Here is a 23,446-nt window from a genome sequence, read left to right on the forward strand (position 1 = left end):
GTGTTTTGTTTATCAATTTGCAAAGCACTTTCACATATATATCTTTTGATCCACAGTCTTCTTGTAATGTAGATAAACTTAATATCCCCGTATTTCATAGTTAAAAAAAAAAGCCCTAAAATCCATTAGGTGATAGGATTTTTTCCACAAATAGATTACTTGGGTAATAAGTGACTCAGAACTCAAATCCAGATCTCCTAATTTCTAGTGACATGGGGCTAAGTCTTTTGAAAAAGATGCTAATTGTTGTAAAGGAAGATTCTTGGTTCTAAAGCATCTTTTTGAAGTTGAGGCCGCCATGTAAGCTGGCCAACCACCATGTTTTCGTTGCTAGTGTCGGGGGAAGAGGGAGAATCCCCCTCTGCCCTTTTCCTTAAGGTTCTTCTGGCTGGCCGAATAATTAACAAGACAGGTTAGCAGGAGAAAATAATACCAAGTTTAATAACATGTATACATGGGAGAAACTCAGAAATGAGCAACTCGTCCCTCTGTCTAAGCTGCTTGCTTAAGTATTGCAGCTAAAGGCAAGGAATGTGTTGGGGGTGGGTAGTGGTCTGGGACTTCAGAGGGCAGAAGGACAATTCTTTTCAGGGTCATCTATAGATAATGTGGTCAGGGAGAGATAGAGTTTTTTGATAAAAGGGGCTTGGTGCCCCTCCCATTGTAACATCTATTTTACATTATCATTACAGCCATCATGATAGAAGATCTGTTCCAGGAAGGAGCCACCATGTCAAATTCTTTAGGCAGTTAGTGGGGGAGGTCAAATGTCCCTCAGAGAAAACAATCAAGGTAAAGAGATATATTTCAGGGTGGCCAAATCTTGATCTCCCACACTAGCAACTGTGTGATTTCCTACTGGCCTGAGCTTGGAGTCCACCATAATTAAACAGCAACAATTTGTTTATGTTCTACTTTACAGTCTTAAGTAAGAACTAGGAATGTTAGAAGAATAAAGTAGCATTTGAGTATAAGAGGCAGAATTGCATTTGGTTAAGTATTTAGACTCTGGAACCAGAGCGCCTGAATTTAAATCCCAACTGTACACTCTTGGCTGTGTGATTGGTCCCATTACTTAACCTCTTAGCCTCAGCTTTCTCATCTACAAAATGAGGATAATGACATACCTACCTCAGGGTTGGTATAAGGATCAAGTGATTTAATACTATACCAGTGCCTGCGACTCATTGTAGGATCCACAATTGTTAGTTTTAGCTCTGTGTATCTGTTTCCTGTGTAATATTAATGAATTGGGAGGGACTGCAGGAGCGAGGGCAGTTGAAAAAGAACAGCTTGAGGGGGCAAGAGAAGGTGGTGATGAACTTGGGGAGTGATAGCCAACCTCACCTGCAGACCTTTGTTGAGATTCCTGAGGTGCAGAGAACCAGTTTCCTTCTAAAGGAGTCTGGCTTGTAGCTATTAACAGATCTGGGGCCAAAGCTGTCGTCTCTGCAGGCACTCCTCTTTGAGAGACCTCCAGCCTAATGGAGTAGTAAAGCTACATACCGGCAGCCCTTTCTAGTGTCTTGATTAGTGCTCAGAGCTTGAACTTTGGCCTCTGAATGAAGAGTCCATCTCTGCTCTTAAGGTGGCCCTGCGGCTGAAGCTGTGGAGATAGATTTGAGGTGCTTTTTAAATATAAGGACATCTAGAGTACTTACTTGTCTTTAAGGTTTTTCTTGTTAGTTGCCCTTCACTATTTTCCGTAATATTGTTGGCGGGCTTTATGTTTATCTAGTTCCAGGAATACTGTTGTAATGCTGACTGCCTTCTATTTCTCTATCCCTGTAGATCTGCCCAAAACAGGATGAGTGCCTAATTATTATGATGCTCAGCTGGGATTTGATTCAAAATAGTTTAAACAGTTTCTCCCACCTGGAATGTCCTCCTCTCTTTTACACCTATTTATGTCCTACACATCCTTCAGTACCACCTTGTGCCCCATTTCTGACTTAGGTCTTTCTTACTATATCTTTGATGCATTTATTCCTACCAGCTATGAACTTCTTGCACTTCTCTCCGTAATTTAAATTTTACCATTTTACTGGCTTGTTCAATACTTGTGTATGTGTCTATTTTTACTCCATAGTAAGATTTTCAACTCCCCCTGGGCAGGGTCCTTACTTTTGCCTTTGTCCTCCCCTCTGCAGTTGCACCGAGTACATTGTCAACCACACTGCACCTGAGCGGTTGTTGTAAAACACAGGCATGATCCTTCCACCATGCTCTAAAGAATCCTTCCAGGGCCAGTGCAGAAGTCCATGACCCAGCCCAGCCTGGTCTTTGCCTCCCTGTCTGCCTTCCTCTCCTTCAGGCACTCATGATTTGTTTTTGCCAAAACACTCACACTCCTCAAATAGGTTGTTCCTTGGGGGCCCATGCATCTGCATATTGTTTTTCTGTCTGTTTAGAATGCAAGCCCCAAGCCTAACTATTCCTGTCACTCTCCTCTCCTCCTGACCTGGTGAGTTTTGTTTGTCTTTCAAAATGAATTACAATAACAATTTAGTATGGACAATATAATGATCCTGGCAAAAACTGATGAGGGACTGAACTAAGGCAGTGACATAGAGGGTACAGATTTGATGTATTAAATCTGTGTTTAGGAGATAGGGTTGACAAAAGAGTAGGGTTGCTACTCTTCAGGTATAGAGGAAATATTAAATGAAGAGACTGAAAAATGTGGAGAGGCTTACAATTGATTGGAGCTTATTAGGGGCTAAAATAAAGGCAATTAGTGAGTATAATCTGTTAAGCATTTACCACGTGCAGGCGTGTATTAGGCACTTCACATTCGTTATTTTATTTATTCTTCACAGTAGCCTTATAAGGCAAGAACTATTTTTAACCCCATTTAAGGATGACAAAACTGAGGCTTATGAAAGTCTTTTGGAAACATAATCTTGCTACCTTCTATATATGCCTAAAGTGTGACAATAACTGGGCCTGGGGCCATAGAGCTGTATAGATTTTTTATAATAGTTAGAAAATTTATAAACTTCTTAAATATATTTATAATAATAATAATAGTTAACTTGAATTTGAATGGCTTTAGACAGCATACACTTAAATTGCCATAAGCCTAAAGCTCCCCATTGTCTTATACCTCCTCCATTCATAGATTATATGACTGTGAATCCATATATAATGAGCTTGATATCCTTATTCAAAGACCTTAAATTTGAATTCTCCTTCAAAAAATGTAAATGAGATTTTGCCTTAAAAAGAACGACATTCTTGTGCGGAGTTTGGTATACATAATGCAGCATTTTATAAAGAAAACTTGGCCAGCATGTGCTGAGTGGCCAGAGATGCAGACAGCCATGCAATTATGAAAGCAGCCCGGTATGCGTGAGATATGAGGTGCAGCAGTGGGAAAGGGATGGAAGGTACCGACTGGGCCTCACAGAAGGAGAACTGGTGTGACTTGGTGACGTAGGAGGAGGAGAGGGTGCTTCCACAGTTTTGAAAGAAGGAGTTTGTCAAAAATTGTAACGTCTAAATGTAGGGCTTGTCTGGTATAAAGATGAATTTTGTTTCAGTTTTCTATCCTTTGGCAACCCTTTTTTCTCCTCTCATTTTTTTTTTTCCAGCATGATAAAGAGGGAAAAGGGGTCCAATCATGTATAGAAACATTTCATTTATACCACAGTAGTAAAAATGAATCTTATTACTTATGTGGTCCTTTGAGAATTATGATTTTTGTGAGCTCTGTTTTTTGAATCTTGTTTCAGTAGGAGTGAATTAATAAAAACTACACTCTCTAGAAGTTCTTCAGTCTGGTCCTGTAGGGAAAGAAAAAGACTGATTTTCAAAAATCTATTAGTGGGGAAGACTGTATTATACAAACAGACATGAGAATTTCTGGGAACTGGCTTTGAGTGTCCCAGACAGCATGACCTGAATTTGAAAAAAATCAAGAGACCACTAGTCTTGAGCTAAAATTATATAAGCAAAGAAAAAGCAAGCAGTCACTCAGGATTATGGGGTAACCATAGGTTTTGAGCCAGGAAGTGATGCAATAATTGAGCACACAGCCTTGTAGGAACCCTGAGCCACACCCTAGGGAGCGCAGCTGGCGCTTAAGCAGGGTCCTGGCACCACCCCTCCCAGACCTGGGAACTCCAGCAGGACTTGGTTCAGGCTCACATGGGCCCTGCTGTACGTGGTAGCACTGCATGGAGGCTGATGAACACAGCAGGGTGGTTGTCAGGGGAAAAAAGGAGTTAAAACACCTACTGGAAACTTAGACCTCATTTAAAAGAAAATGTGACTTTGAGTTAACTATACCCCTGGGCTAATTAGGGACCAGCCTGTTTAGCCCATTCCTATGTTGGTATTGTGTTGTTACCTGTCCATTTATGGCTTTGTAAAAGGAAACTACAGTTTAGCCTTCTTAATTTGGAATGTTTTAAATACCTTTTTTTAATACAGTAAGTTTAACTCCCTTTTTTACATACAGTAAGAGACAGTCTTTTTGGTGTACAGTCTGTGAGTTTTGACAATGTATTTAGTGTTGTAACTCCCTCCCATCAAGATACAGAACAGTTCTATCACCCCCCAAAATTTCCTCATGCTGCCTTTGTGTACAGTCCTCCCTACTCCCTACTCCTAGCTCCTGGCAAGCACTGAGCTGGTTTCTATTCCTATAATTTTACCTTTTCCAGACTATCATATAAATGGAATCGTAAGGTATGTAGCCTTTAGAGTCTGGCTTCTTCCACTTAGCATACTTAATTTGGAATTTAAAAGGAAATGTTTTGAAATCTAGTAATCACAATGATCATTTTAATTTCCAGCAGAGAAATCTAGTATCTTCAGTATCTTGAGAACCTTTGGATCACAGTGTATTTGGAATTTTGAAAGCTGGACGATAAGAAAAATTAGTCACTAAAAATATAATTAAAAAAATTTTTTTAAATATCTGCACTGTTTTTTTCAGTGTTATACCTCATATAATCGAATCTAAGACTTAGGAGTCTTAATTTCTGCTGAAAAAAGGGAAAATTTATTTTTAAAAAGTGAAAGCTAACTTTAATTTTGGAAATTTGTATTGAAAGCAGGATGCTATAATAATAGTCTTTAGCTGGTAACCATTAAAAATATCATTTTTTTTTATGTTGCTTCTCTGTCTCTGTTAGGGAGGGGGAAATTCCTTCCATCTATCCTTGTGTTCTTATGGTTGGACTAATAATAAAATTGACGCAAGACCAGATTAACAAGAGAAAACCCCAGTTTAATATGTACATATTGGAGATCATAAAGAAATGATGCTTGGAAAGTGAACAAAGCAGGCAGTATATGTATCTTTTATACAAAGAAACAATAAGTTTCTAAGGAATGACAGGACAAAGAAACTTAGGTTTGGGGTATGTAATTAGTGAGGAATTTAAGCACAGTTTAAGCTTGAAGTAGTAAATTAGCAAGATTTGTTTATGTAGGCTTCTCAGCGCTGAATTTCCTAGCTCTCATGATAAGGATGCAGGGAGAGCACCTTTCACGTGGGAGATTTATTTCTTGCTTTCAGGGGGAACAGAGAAGAGTGTCAAAATGCCTTTTTTTGTATTGGCTGCTTCTCAAGTATTTTAATTCAAAATAATCAATATGCTATTGTGGGATATTTTGGGGTGGCCTGCCCTGGGCCCCAGTATCTCTTCCCTCCAAAAAAAGTCCTATAATAAAACTGAAAAATCGTGCAAAGATATATTAGAGGATTACTCCTTCATTTACAGAAATGAAGAGTAAGGTACAGCAGTGCTTCTTGGGGCAAAAGGCAATTGGCAAAAGCTAAAGAACATTTTCATAATGAGTTAGTCAGAAATAAAGATCATCAGGCATATCCAGGAAGTGATAGTGAATGCCAGGCAGGCTTTAAGAGACAGGAAACATTTAGCATGTTGGTAAACCATTTTAGCACATCAGCAAAAGCATATAAACAGTTTTAGGACTGGAAATTATTCCCATGGAGAAAAGCGGCGATTAGAAAAGCAATTTCAATTAAAAATGTAAAGATTGTTTCTTTAAATTAATTCTTGAGTTGCTCCTCTGTGTGTGTGTAGCAGAATCTAAAAGATAACTCATATAATGGGAAAGATTATGTCTAAAAAAATTTTAGAATTCTTAAAAAGGAAACCATTGAAAAATGTAAAATTACACTGGTAGAAATTTTTAAAAATAGGGAAAAAAAAGAATCCACTCATCATGAGGTATGAATTAAAGAAAATATTGGCAGGATGTATGGCAGGTTAGTGGTTAAAAACCCAAATGCTGCACCAGACTGCTTCTTCAAATCCTGGCTCTGCCATTTTCTGAATGTGTGACCTTGGGTAAATTAATTAACCTTCTGCCTCAGTTTTCTCGTCTGGAAAGTGGATTTTAATAAGATCGTTGTATGGGTTGTAGCAGTATATAAAAAGCTTAGAACGTGCTTGCAAAATAGTAAGTGTTATAATAGTGTTAGCTATTATTAATATATTCCAAATTCTCCTAACGAAAATCTTTCCAAACTCGTATAAGTGATTATCAAAAACCAAATGAAAAATCATGGTACAAAAAGTCCATAAAGATTAAAAGTGTTACACAAAACACTTAATCTTTCTGAAGTAGTTTTTGTAAAAGAAAAAATTAGAACTAACTTTTCCCCTTTGATTTTCACTTTTTTAGAGTGGTGAAACCAGAACAATATCTCACTTTCATTATACTACCTGGCCAGATTTTGGAGTCCCTGAATCACCAGCTTCATTTCTCAATTTCTTATTTAAAGTGAGAGAATCTGGTTCCTTGAATCCTGAACATGGGCCTGCAGTGATCCACTGTAGTGCAGGCATTGGGCGGTCAGGCACCTTTTCTCTAGTAGATACCTGTCTTATTCTGGTAAGTGCTTCTCATCATTTAATTTTAGTCTTGTTTACTTGTTTATTGTTTCCACTGACAGAAGTAAGCTCTAATGTCAGTATCCCAAAACTGTGTTTTTCAGACTTAACCATCTGCCATTTTTTGGAAAAATCTAAAAATCTCATTTACATCCTTTCAACTGCCTCTTATTTGTGACTGGTGGAGCTTTGTTCAAGATAATTCTAGAGATCTCCAAGAAAACTTATTTTTTCTTGTGGTAGCTTTATATTACGGAGATAATAGGTCCTTCCCCTCCCCTTATTCTTCAAATATAAATTGATATGTAATATTGAATTCCTTCCTCCTCAGACAAGCACTTCATTTGTCTGGCTTAATTTCTTTATTTACAAACTAAGGATAATGATAGTATTTTCCTCACAGGGATGTTGTGAGAATTAAATGAATTAATACATTTAGAACACTTAGAAGAGTCCCTGGTAATTTCTAAGCACTCGATAAATTTTAGTATTGTTATTATTCCCCTGAGATTCCTATCTGTACCCTCAAGGGCTGTATTCTTTCTTCACCAACCCATTCCCAACCCCAGACCGGATACAGGTCTATGCCTTTTCTCTTTTTAGGATGTCCATTTTACCTTCCTTGGGGTGTAGGGTGCTTCTGGGATATAGGAACGGTTGAGTCTTAACATATCTACTGTATTCTTACCACTCTGCCTATATATAATATACTTCAATCAAAAATTGGGTTACATTAAAGTGAACTTTGACATGTTTAAAAACTCTAGTTTCTACTTTTTTAATGGTGAATATTAAAACTGGATTTTGTGTTTGTGCCTGTTCCCTACCAAACATAACTTCAACAACTGTTTTCTTTTTCAGTTGGGGTGGGGGGTATTGTGGTTATAGTACCAGATCAGTAGTCCAGGACTGGTGCAGTGGCTCCACAGTGTCATTGTGGATCAAGCTCTTGCTTTCTTCTCCACCATCTTTAGATGGCTGCTCTACACAGACACAAAGGTGGAAGAGCACAGGGCAAAAAGATTTATTCCTGCTAAAACCTTTCTTTAAAAAAAAAAAGCACTTGGGGCGGGTGCGGTGGTGTAGCGGTTAAGTTCACACGGTCCACTTTGGCGGCCCAGGGTTCACTGGTTCGGATCCTGGGCTCCGACCTAGGCACCACTCATCAAGCCATGCTGAGGCCACGTCCCACATAGAGCAACTAGAAAGATGTACAACTGTGACATACAACTATCTAGTGGGGCTTTGGGGAGAAAAAAGGAGAAGGATTGGCAATAGATGTTAGCTCAGGGCCAATCTTCCTCAAAGATAAAAGCACTAATCTCAGTGGATTTATCCTTATGTAAGCCAGAACTGGTCATAAATCCTTCCTTAGACCAAACGCTGGCCAAAGTGAATGAGATTACTGTGATTGGTTTGGAATCAATTGTGAATCAGCTAAAGGACCAGAGAAGTCCTCCATCTACTACTTGAACAGTTGAAGTGTGGGGAGTATGGATGGATTGAGATGGCTGTCTAGTACATAAAGAGTTATAGCTGCAAGGTAGCTTATCCTTGTTCTTGAGGAGGAACACAGCACATAGCAAACTCTTAGCAGTTATCTTGTATTGCTTCTCTTTCCTGGACTCTAACAACAAAAGGCTTGAATAATTTTTACCTTTCTTGCAGATGGAAAAAGGAGATGATATTAACATTAAACAGCTGTTACTGAATATGAGAAAATATCGAATGGGACTTATTCAGACACCAGATCAACTCAGATTTTCATATATGACTATAATAGAAGGAGCAAAATTTATAAAGGGAGATTCAAATATACAGGTAAACTTTTTTAGGGGAAAAATAATACCTGTGTATTAAATATGATTAGCATCAAATAACAGCACTCCATGGAAGCACTGATCTTCTCCCTTCCTTCTGAAAAGCATATTTATATTAATGTAGTAAATCCAGCTGGCTGTCTTAAACTTGTAAAATTTAAGCTTACTTCCTCATATATACCTCAGCCTCGTGTTAAATCCTGCCTTTACTCAAAAGCCCTAGTGGGAACAAGATTTCATTAAAGAAAGTAAAATTTTTATGTAAAGAGGGTTTAAGCATTTAATCATTAAAATAAACCAGAAAATTTAGGTACTTTTACCCCATGAAAAACTTGACCTGGTATTATAGAATACTTAGTTTATATAACAGATACTTCATTTTATAACAATGAACAACTTGAGTACTTACGGCAAACATAATGAAATTCCAGTAGAATGTTATATTTTCTCTGGTTTTGGCTTTGTTCTCATGAAGATATTTTTATTCCACATTTGCAAAAGCTAAGTTCAAAGACTGATTATCAGAAATCTGTGTTACATACTAACATAAAATGTAAAATAGAAACAAATAACAACAGACCCCCATTTCTTGTCTGATATAATCACATAGTGTTGGATATAAGTAGATAGAATCTGTGTATTTCTCTTATATGAACACATTTACTAGCCCTTTAATTTCTGTGAGTATTAGCCAAAACAGGAATATTCTGAATAAGCCTTCTTTTATAACTTAGATCAGACCATCTGTCATAATGGAATTATGTGTTGTGTTGTATAGATTTCAAACACATGTTAATATATTCTTAAGTGATTTTACTTACCAGTAGCTAACATTTTTGTTCTGATTGTTGGTGTTATTTTAACTATTCAAGACAAATTATTATATTTATCAATAAAATTTTTAAGTTTTATTAGAAAATTTTTTTCAAATCTTTACATAGAATTAAAGAATAATTTTTAATGAGGAGAGACATTAGGTTACTCGATGCCATCAGTCAGTAAAATACTCAGTATGTGGAAGATTAAGCCTACAAAACAGGAGACCCTACTTCATAAATCTGACTTTGGGAGCATTGGGTTTGCTGGAGTCAGCATTGGGTTTGCTTGGCAATGAACAGTGATTTAGGAGAAGTAAAAGTTATCTCAAACGTTTAAGATTAGGAAAGTCTCTCTTTTTTTGTCTCAGTGGGCTTCTACCGGCTTAAATCTGGAATTTAAAACAAGTTAAGTAGTTATATCACACTTTCCCCCACACTTGTGTACCTTCACTATTTGCCATTCAGTGCTTATTTCCTGGTTGTTCTTACAGACTGAGTAATTGTAGGGAAAGTATGCTATTCTTTGGATAGTATTCCTCCCTCCACTTTAAATTTTTTTCTAGTTTTGTTTCTTTAGTTTTAGAACATATACGTACGTACTTTGAGGATCTTTTTCACTACAGAGATGAGTTTTATGGGCATACTTTTTTGTGGTCTTTATTATTATGACAGTGCAGTCTGTGGCTTGGGAGAATTTTTTCTGTCCCAATTGATCTGGTATGGTGTAGCCATCAGATTCTCAGTTTATCTTAGCACCCCGTTCAAACCCAAGGCATTCTCTGCTCCTGTTCCAGATAATACGTTGGAAATGTGTCTGTATTTTTCAGGTGCTCAGGATCAGAAAAGCCTGTTACCCATTCAGAGGGGTCAGTTTCCACAGAAATGATCCTAGCAAGTCTCTAATAATTTATGTGGTGCCGTGAATTTTCTTTATTATAAAAAAATAATTAATGAGTACATGTTGAGTGTAAAACAGCTCAAAAGATGTGGAAGTATATCGAAGTCCTTTTAACTCACCCACCGCAAATTATGTAACCATTTTGGCATGTATGTATTCTTCCAGGAATGTGTATTTATATGGGTTTGTTTACTTTACATAGATATTTTTCTCTTCCTAGAATGCCACTGTCCAGTACCATAGCCATTAACCACATGGGCTGTTGAGTACTTGAAATATGGCTAGTCTGACTCGAGATCTGCTTCAAGTGTAAGATACATATCAGATTTTGAAGATTAAAATACAGGGAGAAAAAGTGTAAAATATCTCAATAATTTAAAAAATATTGAATGTATGTTCAAATGACAATATTTTTTAAATATTGAGTTAAATAGAACATTGTTAAAATTCATCTTTTTTTAACATGGCTGCTAGACATTTTAAATTATATATATGGCTCACATTATATTTCATTGGACAGTGCTGTACTAGAACCTTAGCTTAGAATAGAAATCTAAGAGAAGTAGTTCCCTGAAATCTTAAATCATAAAAGTTTACTGTTACAGAGATTGAAACTTACTTTGTTAATGTAGAAACCCCAAACTGCATGAATATAACTGTAGCCCATAAAAGTATCTCATTTGACATACAAAGATGTGATAGCCAGTTTACCAAAAGATTCTTTTTTCTTTCCATACATCTACCTCCACCTCTTTGCCTCTAACTTTTGGGAAAAATTAATATTTGCAAGAAGAAAGAAGGAAGCTTCTTTCTGGTGTGAGCACGACAGCAGGGGTTGGGGAGGGCACTTCCTGAACCTTTTTGTCTCCAGACAGCTGTCTTTTCAGTGGCACCCGACCCCTGTAATTCTTCATCTCTGGTACTTTTTCCTAAAGGGGACATCTGTCTTCACCTTCAGTGGTAACTTAGATTTATATGATGTGAGTGATATTTTCATTATTGGATATAGTTTTCTGTTAGTTTTTCTGTGAATTTTTCTGGCATACGTGGATATAATGTGATTTAAAACCTGTTGGGACGAAGGAGAGCTGTTAATATTTATATCTGAAGTGCATGTATCTAAAATCAATAAATGTATGTATGTAATTATAATCCTATAGCATATATTCTTTAAAGAAATCTCCAATGACCTTGATCTACCTAGATAAATATAGATAATTTCCAGTTGTCTCCGACAGTGATATCATTTACCTTACATCTTTCTTGGCACAAAGTCAGGCATAAATACGCAATGTTGTGTCTGGTATTACCACATATTTATTAGCACGTTCCCGGTATCAGTGATGACAGTAAACCTCGCAGAGTAAATAATCCAATTTGGCAATTCAGAATTGATGTTGTAAGATCTCTAGCTGGTAATTTGACGCTATTAATAAAGTATTAAGTAAACGATATACTTTTAACAAATTACATTGGGTTTCAAGTTTAATTACACCACTTGACTGCTCCTCCAAGGGGCTTTCTTCAGTGAGAAATGGGTGGAGTGAGGTTGCAGGCAGTGCCTGGTGCGTTGCTCATAGCATATGACAGGCGGGAGAGTGGGGTGCAACATGAGTATAGAATTAGAAAGAAAGATAAAAAAAACTCTTGGTCTGGACAGCTGTGTTCTGGGCCGCAAAATGAGAGCTTGAACGAGATTGTAGCTGAAAGTAGTTTTGCTTCCTTGGCTTTACCAGTCAGCAGTGACAAGCCAAGGCAGGTGACTTTGGAGTGCCTGCTTGCTTGTGTGTCACAGGGAAGGCGAAGTAGAGTGAGTTTGCTGCCCAAGGACATGGCAAAATGACGTTGCTTTTTTTTTTTTGATTCGCTAGCATTAAATATCTCTGTTTTTTTCTCCCTCTTTGCTGAGTGCTTTTCTTGTTGACAGACTGAATTTATTGCATATTCTGGGAAGTGATCCAGTGAGACTTGATTTTTGGCATGTTCTCATTTATTGACGTTTTTGAGTTTTGTCCAAGTATAAGGCCAAGTTGCTGTAACTAGGTCTCAGTGAAGAATGGAAACATCAAAAATTGACCAGCATAAATTCTGGAGACAATGTAACATTTTTATTGGGTTCTTTCTTAAAACTATCCTGTGACTGAAATTGATGAGCTTTTCAGAAATAGAGGTAATCATGAGGGGTTACAGCATAGTCAACCCAGACTGCTTGGGTTAAAATTCTGGCCCTATTGTTCATTAGCTGCGTAGCCTTGGGCGAGTTAGTTAAACTCTCTCAACCCATCTCAACTGTAAAAGACATATAATGATGACAGTAGTACTACCTGCCTCCTAAAGTTCTTGTGAGGATTAAAGACTAGTACATTTGAAGCATTAGAACAGTATGGAGTATAGTAAGTGCTTAGTGAATATCTTGTTTCCCCACTTGTATCTTCTTCAATGTAAAAAATGCTATTTGGACCAAGTAACAAAACTTTAAAGTAGGAGAAGAAAGAGAATTGACACAGTCATCGAGAGTGAAAACATCTTACTCTTATGTTCCATTATAGTAGTTTCTTAGGTGTTTGCAAAATATTCTTTCTGAATATAGTGTAAATCTTATCAGATCTTTGCTCAGGAGAGTTCAGTTCCACCCCACTGTTTCTCAAATTAATTTCAAAGACTTCTTTTCTTGAGGTCTGTTTCCTTTCTGGTCTCATCTCTCAGGGTCAAGCTCAAGATGTTCTTCATCTTCTAGCCAAATTGTACCAAACTGTACCACTCACTGTCCTCCAAATATAACAATTATAGAATTTTACATTCTCTAGGTCTTTTGCGAATCAGCTCCTATAAAAGAAAAGGGTACATTACTTACACAACTTACTAAATAACCATATTTGGGAAGGGTGAAGTGTGATAAAATGCCTTTTCTTTTTAATTCCTCTGTTGTATGATAATGAGACAAGTTAGAAACTAGTTTATCAGTGTATCAATGAATTTTCCAGGGATTTTTTAAAAAATATAAATATACAAGCATTGTTTTTAACAATGCCATTATTGTAACTCCAAGGAATGAGCATTCCGTAAATTCCAGAAAAGAGTAAGTTGCAGTGTTATATCTCTGTTCATGTTACAGCTCTGTTCAAAATCATTAAAATCCTCAGACAATAAGTTATGGAATCCCTTATTCATTATATCTGAGACTCCATGCTTCCATGATAGATCCTATCAGATCTTCAAAGATAGCCACCCCTGTCTATACCAAGTCATTTTGCACCAGTGTCAAAGTCATAATCAAAACTATCGGCTCTTGCTACCGTCTGCCCTACTGCTCTGGTTATTGGCAGAGAGATGGATGGTCATGTTCTCAGCCCTTTAAGGACTTAGAGAGCCAGAAGTCCCCTGTGCTGAGGTTATGCTTGTCTTCTCCCTCTCTGGCCTGTACTTTGTCACTGCTTTCATCTTCCAGGGACCCAGGTATACTTTGTACCTCTTCTTCCTCTACCTCTCTCCATAGGGATGATGGCAGTGAGGGCAAAGGAAACTCACATTTGCCAGACATGATACTAGGCCCTTTCACGTGTCATCTCATTAATCACGACAGTCTCCCTTGTTACTTAGATGAAAAAGATGAAATTTCTCCTTGTCTTGCCTGTATCCTGCCTTCTTTAAAGTCCAGGCATGCTAGAGGAGTTTTCTCTAACCCGATGGGCTAGCTGCCTGGAGCTGCCAGTATACCTGGTAGGGACAACCAAATTCAAGTCCTCTGGGATCATAGGGACCTGCTTGGAAATCTCACTGTTGGTTCTCCATTAGACTAGACAGTGGCAAGGAATAAGGAGATAATAGATCACATTCAGGTGCCATCTTAGTCACTGTTTCCAGTGTTACATACCTGTGGATTAGGAGTCCAGCAAAATCTGGCTTTGGCTAAAATATTACTACGACTGATATTTTAGTGAGGTCCTAGTATAATTTGTCTCAAATAGGTTAAAGTCCACTAAATTTTATTAAGATGATTATATTCAAGTACATACAGATGCATATAAATATTAAGTGAATTTAAATAGACACCACTAGACGAGGTGGTATGGTAAAACGCCTTTTTCTTTTTCATTCATCTGTTAGCATCACAGGGTTTTCTTAACTTGCATATAGAATTTCAATTCATAAATGCTTTTTATTTGAGGAAAGCCAAAATTTTATTGTTTGTATTTGTTTTTCATTTCTCTTCCCTACCTAGAAACGGTGGAAAGAACTTTCTAAGGAAGACTTATGTCCTGCTTTTGATCATTCACCAACCAAAATAATGACTGAAAAATACAATGGGAACAGGATAGGCCTAGAAGAAGAAAAACTGGCAGGTGACAGATATACAGAACTATCCTCTAAAATGCAAGATACTATGGAGGAGAACAGCGAGAGGTAAGCTTTGGTTATTGCAAAGGTACCGCAATAACATGCCAAAGATGAGACTTTATTATTTTAATAAGTTCAGTGGATGTGAACTAATATAGGCCCTTTATTTATTGAATTAATATAACTATTCATTTATTTATTACCTAAGAGTATTTAAGTAGTATATGATGACATCGTTGATCTCAAAGAGGTTTCAGTCCTATTAAGAATTGAATATCTGGGCCAGCCCCGTGGCTTAACAGTTAAGTGCGCGCATGCTCCACTACTGGTGGCCCGGGTTCGGATCCCAATCCCGGGCACACACCGACGGACTGCTTCTCCGGCCATGCTGAGGCCGCGTCCCACATACAGCAACTAGAAGGATGTGCAACTATGACATACAACTATCTACTGGGCTTTGGGGGAAAAAAAAAAAAAAAGGAGGAGGATTGGCAATAGATGTTAGCTCAGAGCTGGTCTTCCTCAGCAAAAAGAGGAGGATTAGCATGGATGTTAGCTCAGGGCTGATCTTCCTCACAAACAAACAAAAAAAAAGAATATCTATAGACAGAAACCAGTTGGAAAATGGTTTAACATAATACTAATTGAGTGCAAAAGTAAATATAAGTAGGTGCTAAAATGTGTAGTATGGTGTAGAACACAAATGGTATGAATACCTGACGTTTGTACAATTATTTAGTGTTTGTACTATAATTATAATGTAATAATTGATAATATGCCTTTAATAAAATTATAAAATACTTAAATGGATATTTAAACTTAATTCCATTATTGGAAGAAAAAAAAGTTCTTTTTCAAAAAAATCACATAAAATGCCCTTTTATACTTTTCAAGTTTTGAATCCATATGAATATAAACTATTCAAGTTCTTTTTTTTTTTCTTTTTTTTTTTTTTTTTTTTGCTGAGGAAGATTCACCCTGAGCGAACATCTGTTGCCAATCTCCCTCTTTTTTTGCTTGAGGAAGATTGGCCTTGAGCTAACATCTGTGCCAGTCTTCCTCTATTTTGTACATGTGTTGCCGCCACAGCATGAACAATGAGTGGCATAGGTCCGCACCTGTGATCCGAACCTGCGAACCCAGGCCACTGAAGCTGAGCACACCAAACTTCACCACCAGGCCACAGGGCCAGCCCCTATTAAGTTTTTAAATTTAAAAAATTACATTTCTAAGGCTCTAATTATCTCATACGCATTAGGAAGCTGGTATCCTGAGGTATGAGTCATTTAGCAAAGTGACTTCCTCTCTTAGGTATCTGAATGACTTTTTTTTCTTTTCTTTTTGTCAAATATGCTTTTTATTGTGCATAATTTTATGCTGTCATCATGTTTGTTACATTGGGATCTTGAGATGTACCATGAAAATCATTAAGATCTATACATTATAACTTCACTTCTGTATTTCCCCAATATAAAAATTACCTGAAATTTTATAAAAGGTAACATATTGCAATGCATAGTATATGTGTTATTACGTATTATATCGAAGAGTTTATTATGACTTAGCAATGTTACTCCTTATTTATGACTTCGGTGGTTTTAGACTACAAGTTAAAGCATAAAGTTGTTTGTTCCTTCTTTCACCTTAAATGTAATACTTTTAAATCAAGAAATAATACCATTTTAAATTACCTTATCTTTTTCAGTAATAAGATTCTTGAGTTCCTGATGTTGTTTTGGCTAGTACTATGTGTGGAATTAATTGGAAAACAGGCTTGATAATTGAATCGGTGTCCTTAATATTTCAGATGTGTTGAGTTTTAATCTTTAAGGACACAGACCAGCCATGTTAACAGTCCCAACGAGGTAAACCACTCGTTGTCCAAGTTTGGCAGTACAGAGGAGATCAGTAAAACCACTTAGGAGTTAGAGTGATTGCAGAAGGTGGTTTCATCGGGTCAAGGGGGAGGCAGTGTACACATATGTTGTTGTTGTTTTCTTCCCTGTGGGATAGGTGAGACCAGAGCATGTTTGAAAGCATGGGGAGGGTCCCAATAGGAAAGTAAGGACTGTGAGCAGAGAGGACTAATTGAGGAAGCAAGGTTATAAAAAAGTAAAGGAGCATACAGTAAAGATTACCCTGAAAAATTCTGTTGTTCAGTCCTAATAAATTTTAATGCTGATCTGTAGCCTTGTATTAGAGATGCTAATAAAAGAAAATCTTATCAAAAGAATTTGTTTCAAAGGAATAGGACACAATACTTTATTTTCTTCATTTTCATTATTAACTATCCTCCAGATTAGTGTTTTTCATATTGAAGGTCACATTCCCATAGTCATGAAATCAATTTAGTGAGTTATAAAAAGCATTTTTTAAATAATACAATAAAATAGCAATTAGAGTTTAAATTAGAGAATAAAATAGATGAGCATCACAAATTGTAACTATTTTAACATGTTTTTATATATGTACGTTATATAAATTCTATATATTTACATATATATTGTGCACATATATAAATGTGTGTGTGTGTACAGTTACTCTGTTGTGATGGTGAGATATTTCTTTCTTAAGGTTGCCATCAAGGTTTGAAAGCCAGTGTTCTCAATTATAATGGAATGCATAAACACAGTTCACTGAGAGTGGAGAACAATTTAGATAAATGAAAAGTCAGATCATTCGGCTCCTTCTCCTATGTGTTGTATGCTGTAATTAGGCCTGTCAAGACATGTATTGGCAGCAGCCTGCTATATGTGCCACCATGAGGAATTCCACATGATCTTCCAAGGGCAAGGGTCCACAGGAGGCATTCCCTGCCAGTTTATGGCCTAAATTTTATAAACTTATAGGAAAACTTGGCCAGGTCCCACTTGGCAGGTAATCACATGGACATAATTTCCTTAGGCCCAAGTAGGTAAAAAAAAGATTTTATTGTATCACAAATTGAGAATAATCCTTACTTCTTTGGAATTGCATTCTTAAACTAAGTAATGGTGTCCCTTGGTATTTGTATTCATTCCATTCCTGAAAATACATGTATGGTACATTTTTTGGAAAGCAAGAGCCTCTATTCCATTATTTTAAATGGGAAAATTGTGTGTTCTCAGCCCAACCAAAACCATAACCAGTTTCTCCAAATATCATAAAAATCCTTTTAAATTCCTATTTAACAAAGTATTTAAAGCGGTAATTATGTAATCGTGTCACACTCACTGAACTCATTGGGTTTATGTGGTAAATGACAACACTGGATAAAACATACAATTGTCTTTTGTACTGCAGTGAAAATTTAAAATGAAATGATGTGGTAAAGATTCCATCTAAATTGGAACCTGGTTGTTGGTGGCCTCAAGCTCCTGGCAGAAACAAATATATGGACTCATGGAAGGCTAACCCCTTGGGTGGGAGCTCTGTATACTTTTATGTATTTTGTATGTGCTTTGCCTACACTTGAATACAGCTTAAATTTTTTCACTGGCAGGTACACATTTGTTATAGTGAATTTTCAGTTCATAGAGTGAATTCTGGATAATAATTTTTACAAGTCATTATAGTAAATATTGAGATAGAGTTCAGATAGCCAGAGATACCTGTGTGTAATATAAAAGTGAAAAAGACATTAGAAAGCACCATAGGACATACAGAGATAAGCAAAATATAGTTCCTAGGTTGCTAATATGGGGGGTAAAACAAGAACCCAGATTAGCAACATAAATTATTTACTACAGGGCCGGCCCCGTGGCTTAGCGGTTAAGTGCGCACGCTCCGCTGCTGGTGGCCCGGGTTCGGATCCCAGGCGCGCACCGACGCACCACTTCTCTGGCCATGCTGAGGCCAAGTCCCACGTACAGCAACTAGAAGGATGTGCAGCTATGACATACAACTATCTACTGGGGCTTTGGGGGGAAAAAAATAAATAAATAAATAAAATCTTAAAAAAAAAAATAAATTATTTACTACAAATTAAGTGCCATAAGATAAGAATAGAAGGCTGTAGGGGCTAAGAGGTGGGAGAATTGAAGAACAGAATTGAAAATGATAGGACCAGAGAGAACAGAAGGTTTCTAGTTTAGAGTGGGGAACAAATTTGGAGAACAGCAAAAAACCATTTGGGCAAGAATAAAGTTGTGCATAGCAGGAGAATTTTGGAAAGTTTTGGTGTGGAAATCTGTTTTCAGTTCTCTTGGGTATATATCTAGGAGTGCATAGTAGCTGTTTAACATTTTGAGGAACTGCCAGTTTTCCACAGCAGCTGTATCATTTTACATTCCCACCAGCAATGTCTGAAGGTTCCAGTATTCTAAAGAAATTTAACATTGATAAAATGATCTAATATACAGTCTATATTCAAATTTCTCTAGTTGTCTAAAAAATCCACCTTATAGCTTTTTATTTTTTTATTTTTTTATTTTTTTTAATTTTTTGTTTATTGCAGTAACATTGGTTTATAACATTGTAAAAATTTCAGGTGTACATCATTGTACTTCTATTTCTGCATAGATTACATCATGTTCACCACCAAAATACTAATTACAACCCATCACCACACATATGTACCGAATTATCCCTTTCACCCTCCTCCCTCCCCCCTTCCCCTCTGGTAACCACCAATCCAATCTCTGTCCCTATGTGCTTGTTTATTGTTGTTATTATCTACTACTTAATGAAGGAAATCATACGGTATTTGACCTTCTCCCTCTGACTTATTTCACTTTGCATTATACCCTCAATGTCCATCCATGTTGTCACAAATGGCTGGATTTCATCGTTTCTTATGGCTGAGTAGTATTCCATTGTGTATATATACCACATCTTCTTTATCCATTCATCCCTTGATGGGCAGTTAGGTTGCTTCCAAGTCTTGGCTATTGTGAATAACGCTGCAATGAACACAGGGGTGCATGTACCTTTGCAAATTGGTGTTTTCAAGTTCTTTGGATAAATACCCAACAGTGGAATAGCTGGATCATATGGTAGTTCTATCCTTGCTTTTTTGAGGAATCTCCATACTGTTTTCCATAGTGGCTGCACCAGTTTGCACTCCCACCAGCAGTGTATGAGAGTTCCCTTCTCTCCACATCCTCTCCAACACATGTTGTTTCCTGTCTTGTTAATTATAGCCATTCTGACGGGCGTGAGGTGATATCTCATTGTAGTTTTGATTTGCATTTCCCTGATAGTTAGTGATTTTGAACATCTTTTCATGTGTCTGTTGGCCATCTGTATATCTTCTTTGGAGAAATGTCTGTTCAGGTCTTTTGCCCATTTTTTAGTTGGGTTGGTAGTTTTTTTGTTGTTGAGATGCATGAGTTCTTTATATATTTTGGAGATTAAGCCCTTATCAGAAGTATGGTTTGCATACTTCTAATAAATCTAAAAAATCCACCTTATAGCTTTTTAAAAAATAACTTTATTGAGATATAATTTACATACCATTAAGTTCATTCATTTAAAGTATACAGTTCATTGGATTTAGTGTATTTGCAGAGTTGTGTAGTCCTCACCATAATCTAATTTTGGAACATTTTCATGATCCCAATCTCTATAACTATTTAAAAAAATAATTCAGGGTCTAATCAGGGATCATGGAATGTATTTGGTTGACATGATCCTTTAGTCTCCTTCAATCTGGAACTGTTCGCCACTTTTGTTTTTCCTTGCTTGATGGCATTTTTGCAGCTCTTCTAGACCTTTTAGAATGCCTCACAATCTGGATTCCGTATTGTTTCTCATTATTCAGATTAAACATTTTGGCCAGGAAAAAAGTTGGCTCTTAATGTAATAGACCCAGAAAAGGTATTCAAGATTTTTTATCAAGCTTTATAATGAGAGCTATTCTTTAGAAAAATTACTGTGGCGATAATGTTTAATTTGGAAGCAGGGCAACTGGTTAGGTTTTTGCTGTAATATAGGCAATAAGTGAAAAGAAGAAATGGATTTTTGAGATTTTTTAATTTTTTAAATTTGTTTTTTATTTTATTTTTTTTGCTGGGAAAGATTTGCCCCAAGCTAACATCTGTTGCCAATCTTCCTCTCCTTTTTTTGCCTCCCCAAAGTCCCAGTACATAGTTGTATATTCTACTTGTAAGTCCTAGTTCTTCTGTGTGAGCTGCCACCACAGCATGGCTACTGACAGACGAGTGGTGAGGTTCTGTGCCCGGGAACTGAACCCAGGCTGCCAAAGCAGAATGCACAGAATGTTAACCACTGGGCCATCAAGGCTGGCTCTGTGAGATTTTTTGTTTGTTTGTTTGTTTTGTTTGTTTTTTTGTGAGGACCAGCCCTGAGCTAACATCCGATGCCAATCCTCCCCTTTTTTTCTTGAGGAAGACTGGCCCTGGGCTAACATCTGTGCCCATCTTCCTCTACTTTATATGGGACGCCACCACAGCGTGGCTTACCAAGTGGTGCGCTGGTGCGCACCCGGGTTCCCAACCTGCGAACCCTGGGCCGCTGAAGCGGAGCGTGCGCACTTAACCGCTTGCGCCACTGGGGTGGCCCCTCTGTGAGATTTTTTTAAAGGGAAGAAATAGTAACTTACGTATTGCCGTTGGCCATTCTTCTTTAAGGTGTTGTAGAACTGTGTATCTTGGGAGTCAGAAAGCTTTCATTGGAACAAAATTTCTCTATTGAATAGGAAAATGGGAGTTAGAGATATTGTATGGACAAACAGAGCAATAGGCCCTCGCACACAAAATATTCATGGAAATATTAAGTAGATAAGCTTTTATCAGGAGCCTTTGTAAAAAATAAAATGTAAACATGAAAAGGGATCAGATCCTGGGGGACCCACTTGTCTTCCCACTTCTGCTGGCTGGTTAGCAAAGAAAAGTGAGAGAGAAAACTGGCAGTCACCAGTTCATGTTTCAAGAAAGAAAGTACCATGCTTATTTTCAGGTTCTACTAAAAGTATTTATTAATATAAAACTGTACCTAAAATTGTCACTGAATTATCAGTACATCTCTGGACCATTTACAATATTGAGGCTTTTTCCCTTTTTTTGTTCCAGTGTTTGAATGAGTTGAAAAATGGGGCGGGTGGGAGGGCCGGGTATTTGAGCTGAGGTCCTCTGTATTAGAGTAATTAAGTCCTGCTGTGCACTTCCTTTTATTTGTTTTTATTTATTCCTAGTGTTCTACGGAAACGTGTTCGAGAGGACAGAAAAGCTAACACGGCTCAGAAGGTGCAGCAGATGAAACAGAGGCTAAATGAGACTGAACGAAAAAGAAAAAGGTGGTTATATTGGCAACCTATTCTCACTAAGATGGGGTTTGTGTCAGTCATTTTGGTTGGCGCTTTTGTTGGCTGGACACTGTTTTTTCAGCAAAATGTTCTATAAATAAAAAATTCATTCTGCCCAGCAAGCTTCTGCACTAGTAGCTGACGGTGTGGCATCTATCACAAGGGTTTGTCTGTTAGCAAACTCCTCATACCCCAAAACGGTGCAGTAGAATAGACACCAACCAGATAAGTGATATATTCAGTCCCCAGCCCAACGTCTCAGGGCGCTGCCCCAGACTGTAAACGGCTATCTAAAATAAAGACTTGAATGCTTGTTAAAAACTGGTACATTTTGCAACTGTATTCACACATGTTAAGCGTAATATTTCACCTGACCAGATCGAGAAATCCTTGATCACAAGGATTTGGTTTTGGAGGCTATCTGGATTTTAACCTGCACTTGATATAAGCAATAAATATTATGGTTTTGTCTAAATTATTATTGGAAAGAAAATGACTTTTAAGTAATGTGTGTAATGTATAATGTACTATTGGTATGGGCATCAACATTTTATATTCTTAACCATTTCAGGGTAAATATATTTTATAAGTACCTATTTAATCTTACTTTTGTAGTTAAAATGTACTTTTTAAAAGGTCAATTTGCAAAATCTGTTACCATAAAAAAATAAATTGTATCTTGATTCAGTTGTACTGGATACATTTTCCTAAAGAGAAGTTTGATATGAGCAGTTAGAACTCCGAATAAGCAATTTTTACTATATATATTGCATTTCTTTTATGTTTTACAGTTTTCCCAATTTTAAAAAGAAAATCAAACAAAGAAACAAAAATTTTCCCTAAAAATATCTTTGAAAGAAAATTCTTCTTACTCGCATAGTCAGGTAACAGTTGATCAAGACTTTGTAAAGAAATTGGTTTCTATAAAGCCCGTTATTAATACTGTTTATTTTTCATGAAAATTTCAATGTAATTACCCTAATTTATAATTTATAATCATGATTTAGGAAATAAAAATGAGGAGCAGCATTTTATTATCCATGATTTCAGTTTACTAGACTGAAGTTTTGAAGTAAAAATTTTTTCAAGTCCTTTCTACTTCAATAAATAGTATGTTGACGTACAAACCTTACATTGTCCCTTTAACTTCTTAATGGGTATTTTTAAAGCCTATTGTTTAGTGAATTTAACTGCTCATTTGAGAGCTAGCTTTCTTCAGATCCCAACATTCCTTTCAGTGTTTAACTTGTTTAACATAAGCTTTAAATATTGTTATAAATTTAATTGCTGAAATAATGAAATCACATTATTTCAGTGGTTTTCAAACTATGCTTGTTGGATTTCTAAGGGGTCGCCAAGAGGTGGTAGGAAGGACTCCAAGCTACCAACCTTTACTTTCAACCAGATTGTCTCTGCTTTATCTGTTTTATATACTACATAAGATTTCTGCATGATAA

General features: G+C 36.8%; 1 protein-coding gene across 4 annotated transcripts in view; it reads left to right on the plus strand.

Annotated features, from left to right (window-relative positions):
- The window catches only part of PTPN2 (protein tyrosine phosphatase non-receptor type 2), a 90,108-nt gene that overhangs the window by 60,274 nt on the left and 6,388 nt on the right, over positions 1 to 23,446 (plus strand). Inside the window, exons 6-10 of one of the 4 annotated variants that reach the window (XM_087438940.1) lie at positions 6,664 to 6,873; positions 8,541 to 8,693; positions 14,631 to 14,812; positions 21,879 to 21,980; positions 22,781 to 22,873. In XM_087438940.1, the coding sequence (XP_087295066.1) occupies positions 6,664 to 6,873; positions 8,541 to 8,693; positions 14,631 to 14,812; positions 21,879 to 21,980; positions 22,781 to 22,832 (699 nt within the window). In that variant the 3' untranslated portion in view covers positions 22,833 to 22,873. Of the gene's footprint in view, positions 1 to 6,663; positions 6,874 to 8,540; positions 8,694 to 14,630; positions 14,813 to 21,878; positions 22,688 to 22,780; positions 22,874 to 23,446 lie in introns of those variants that run through there. The other 3 variants (XM_087438941.1, XM_087438938.1, XM_004421063.3) reach the window with 3 other exon arrangements.

Source organism: Ceratotherium simum, chromosome 14 (assembly GCF_057802395.1).
Source record: "Ceratotherium simum simum isolate JZ-2026a chromosome 14, ASM5780239v1, whole genome shotgun sequence".
NCBI lineage: Eukaryota > Metazoa > Chordata > Mammalia > Perissodactyla > Rhinocerotidae > Ceratotherium > Ceratotherium simum.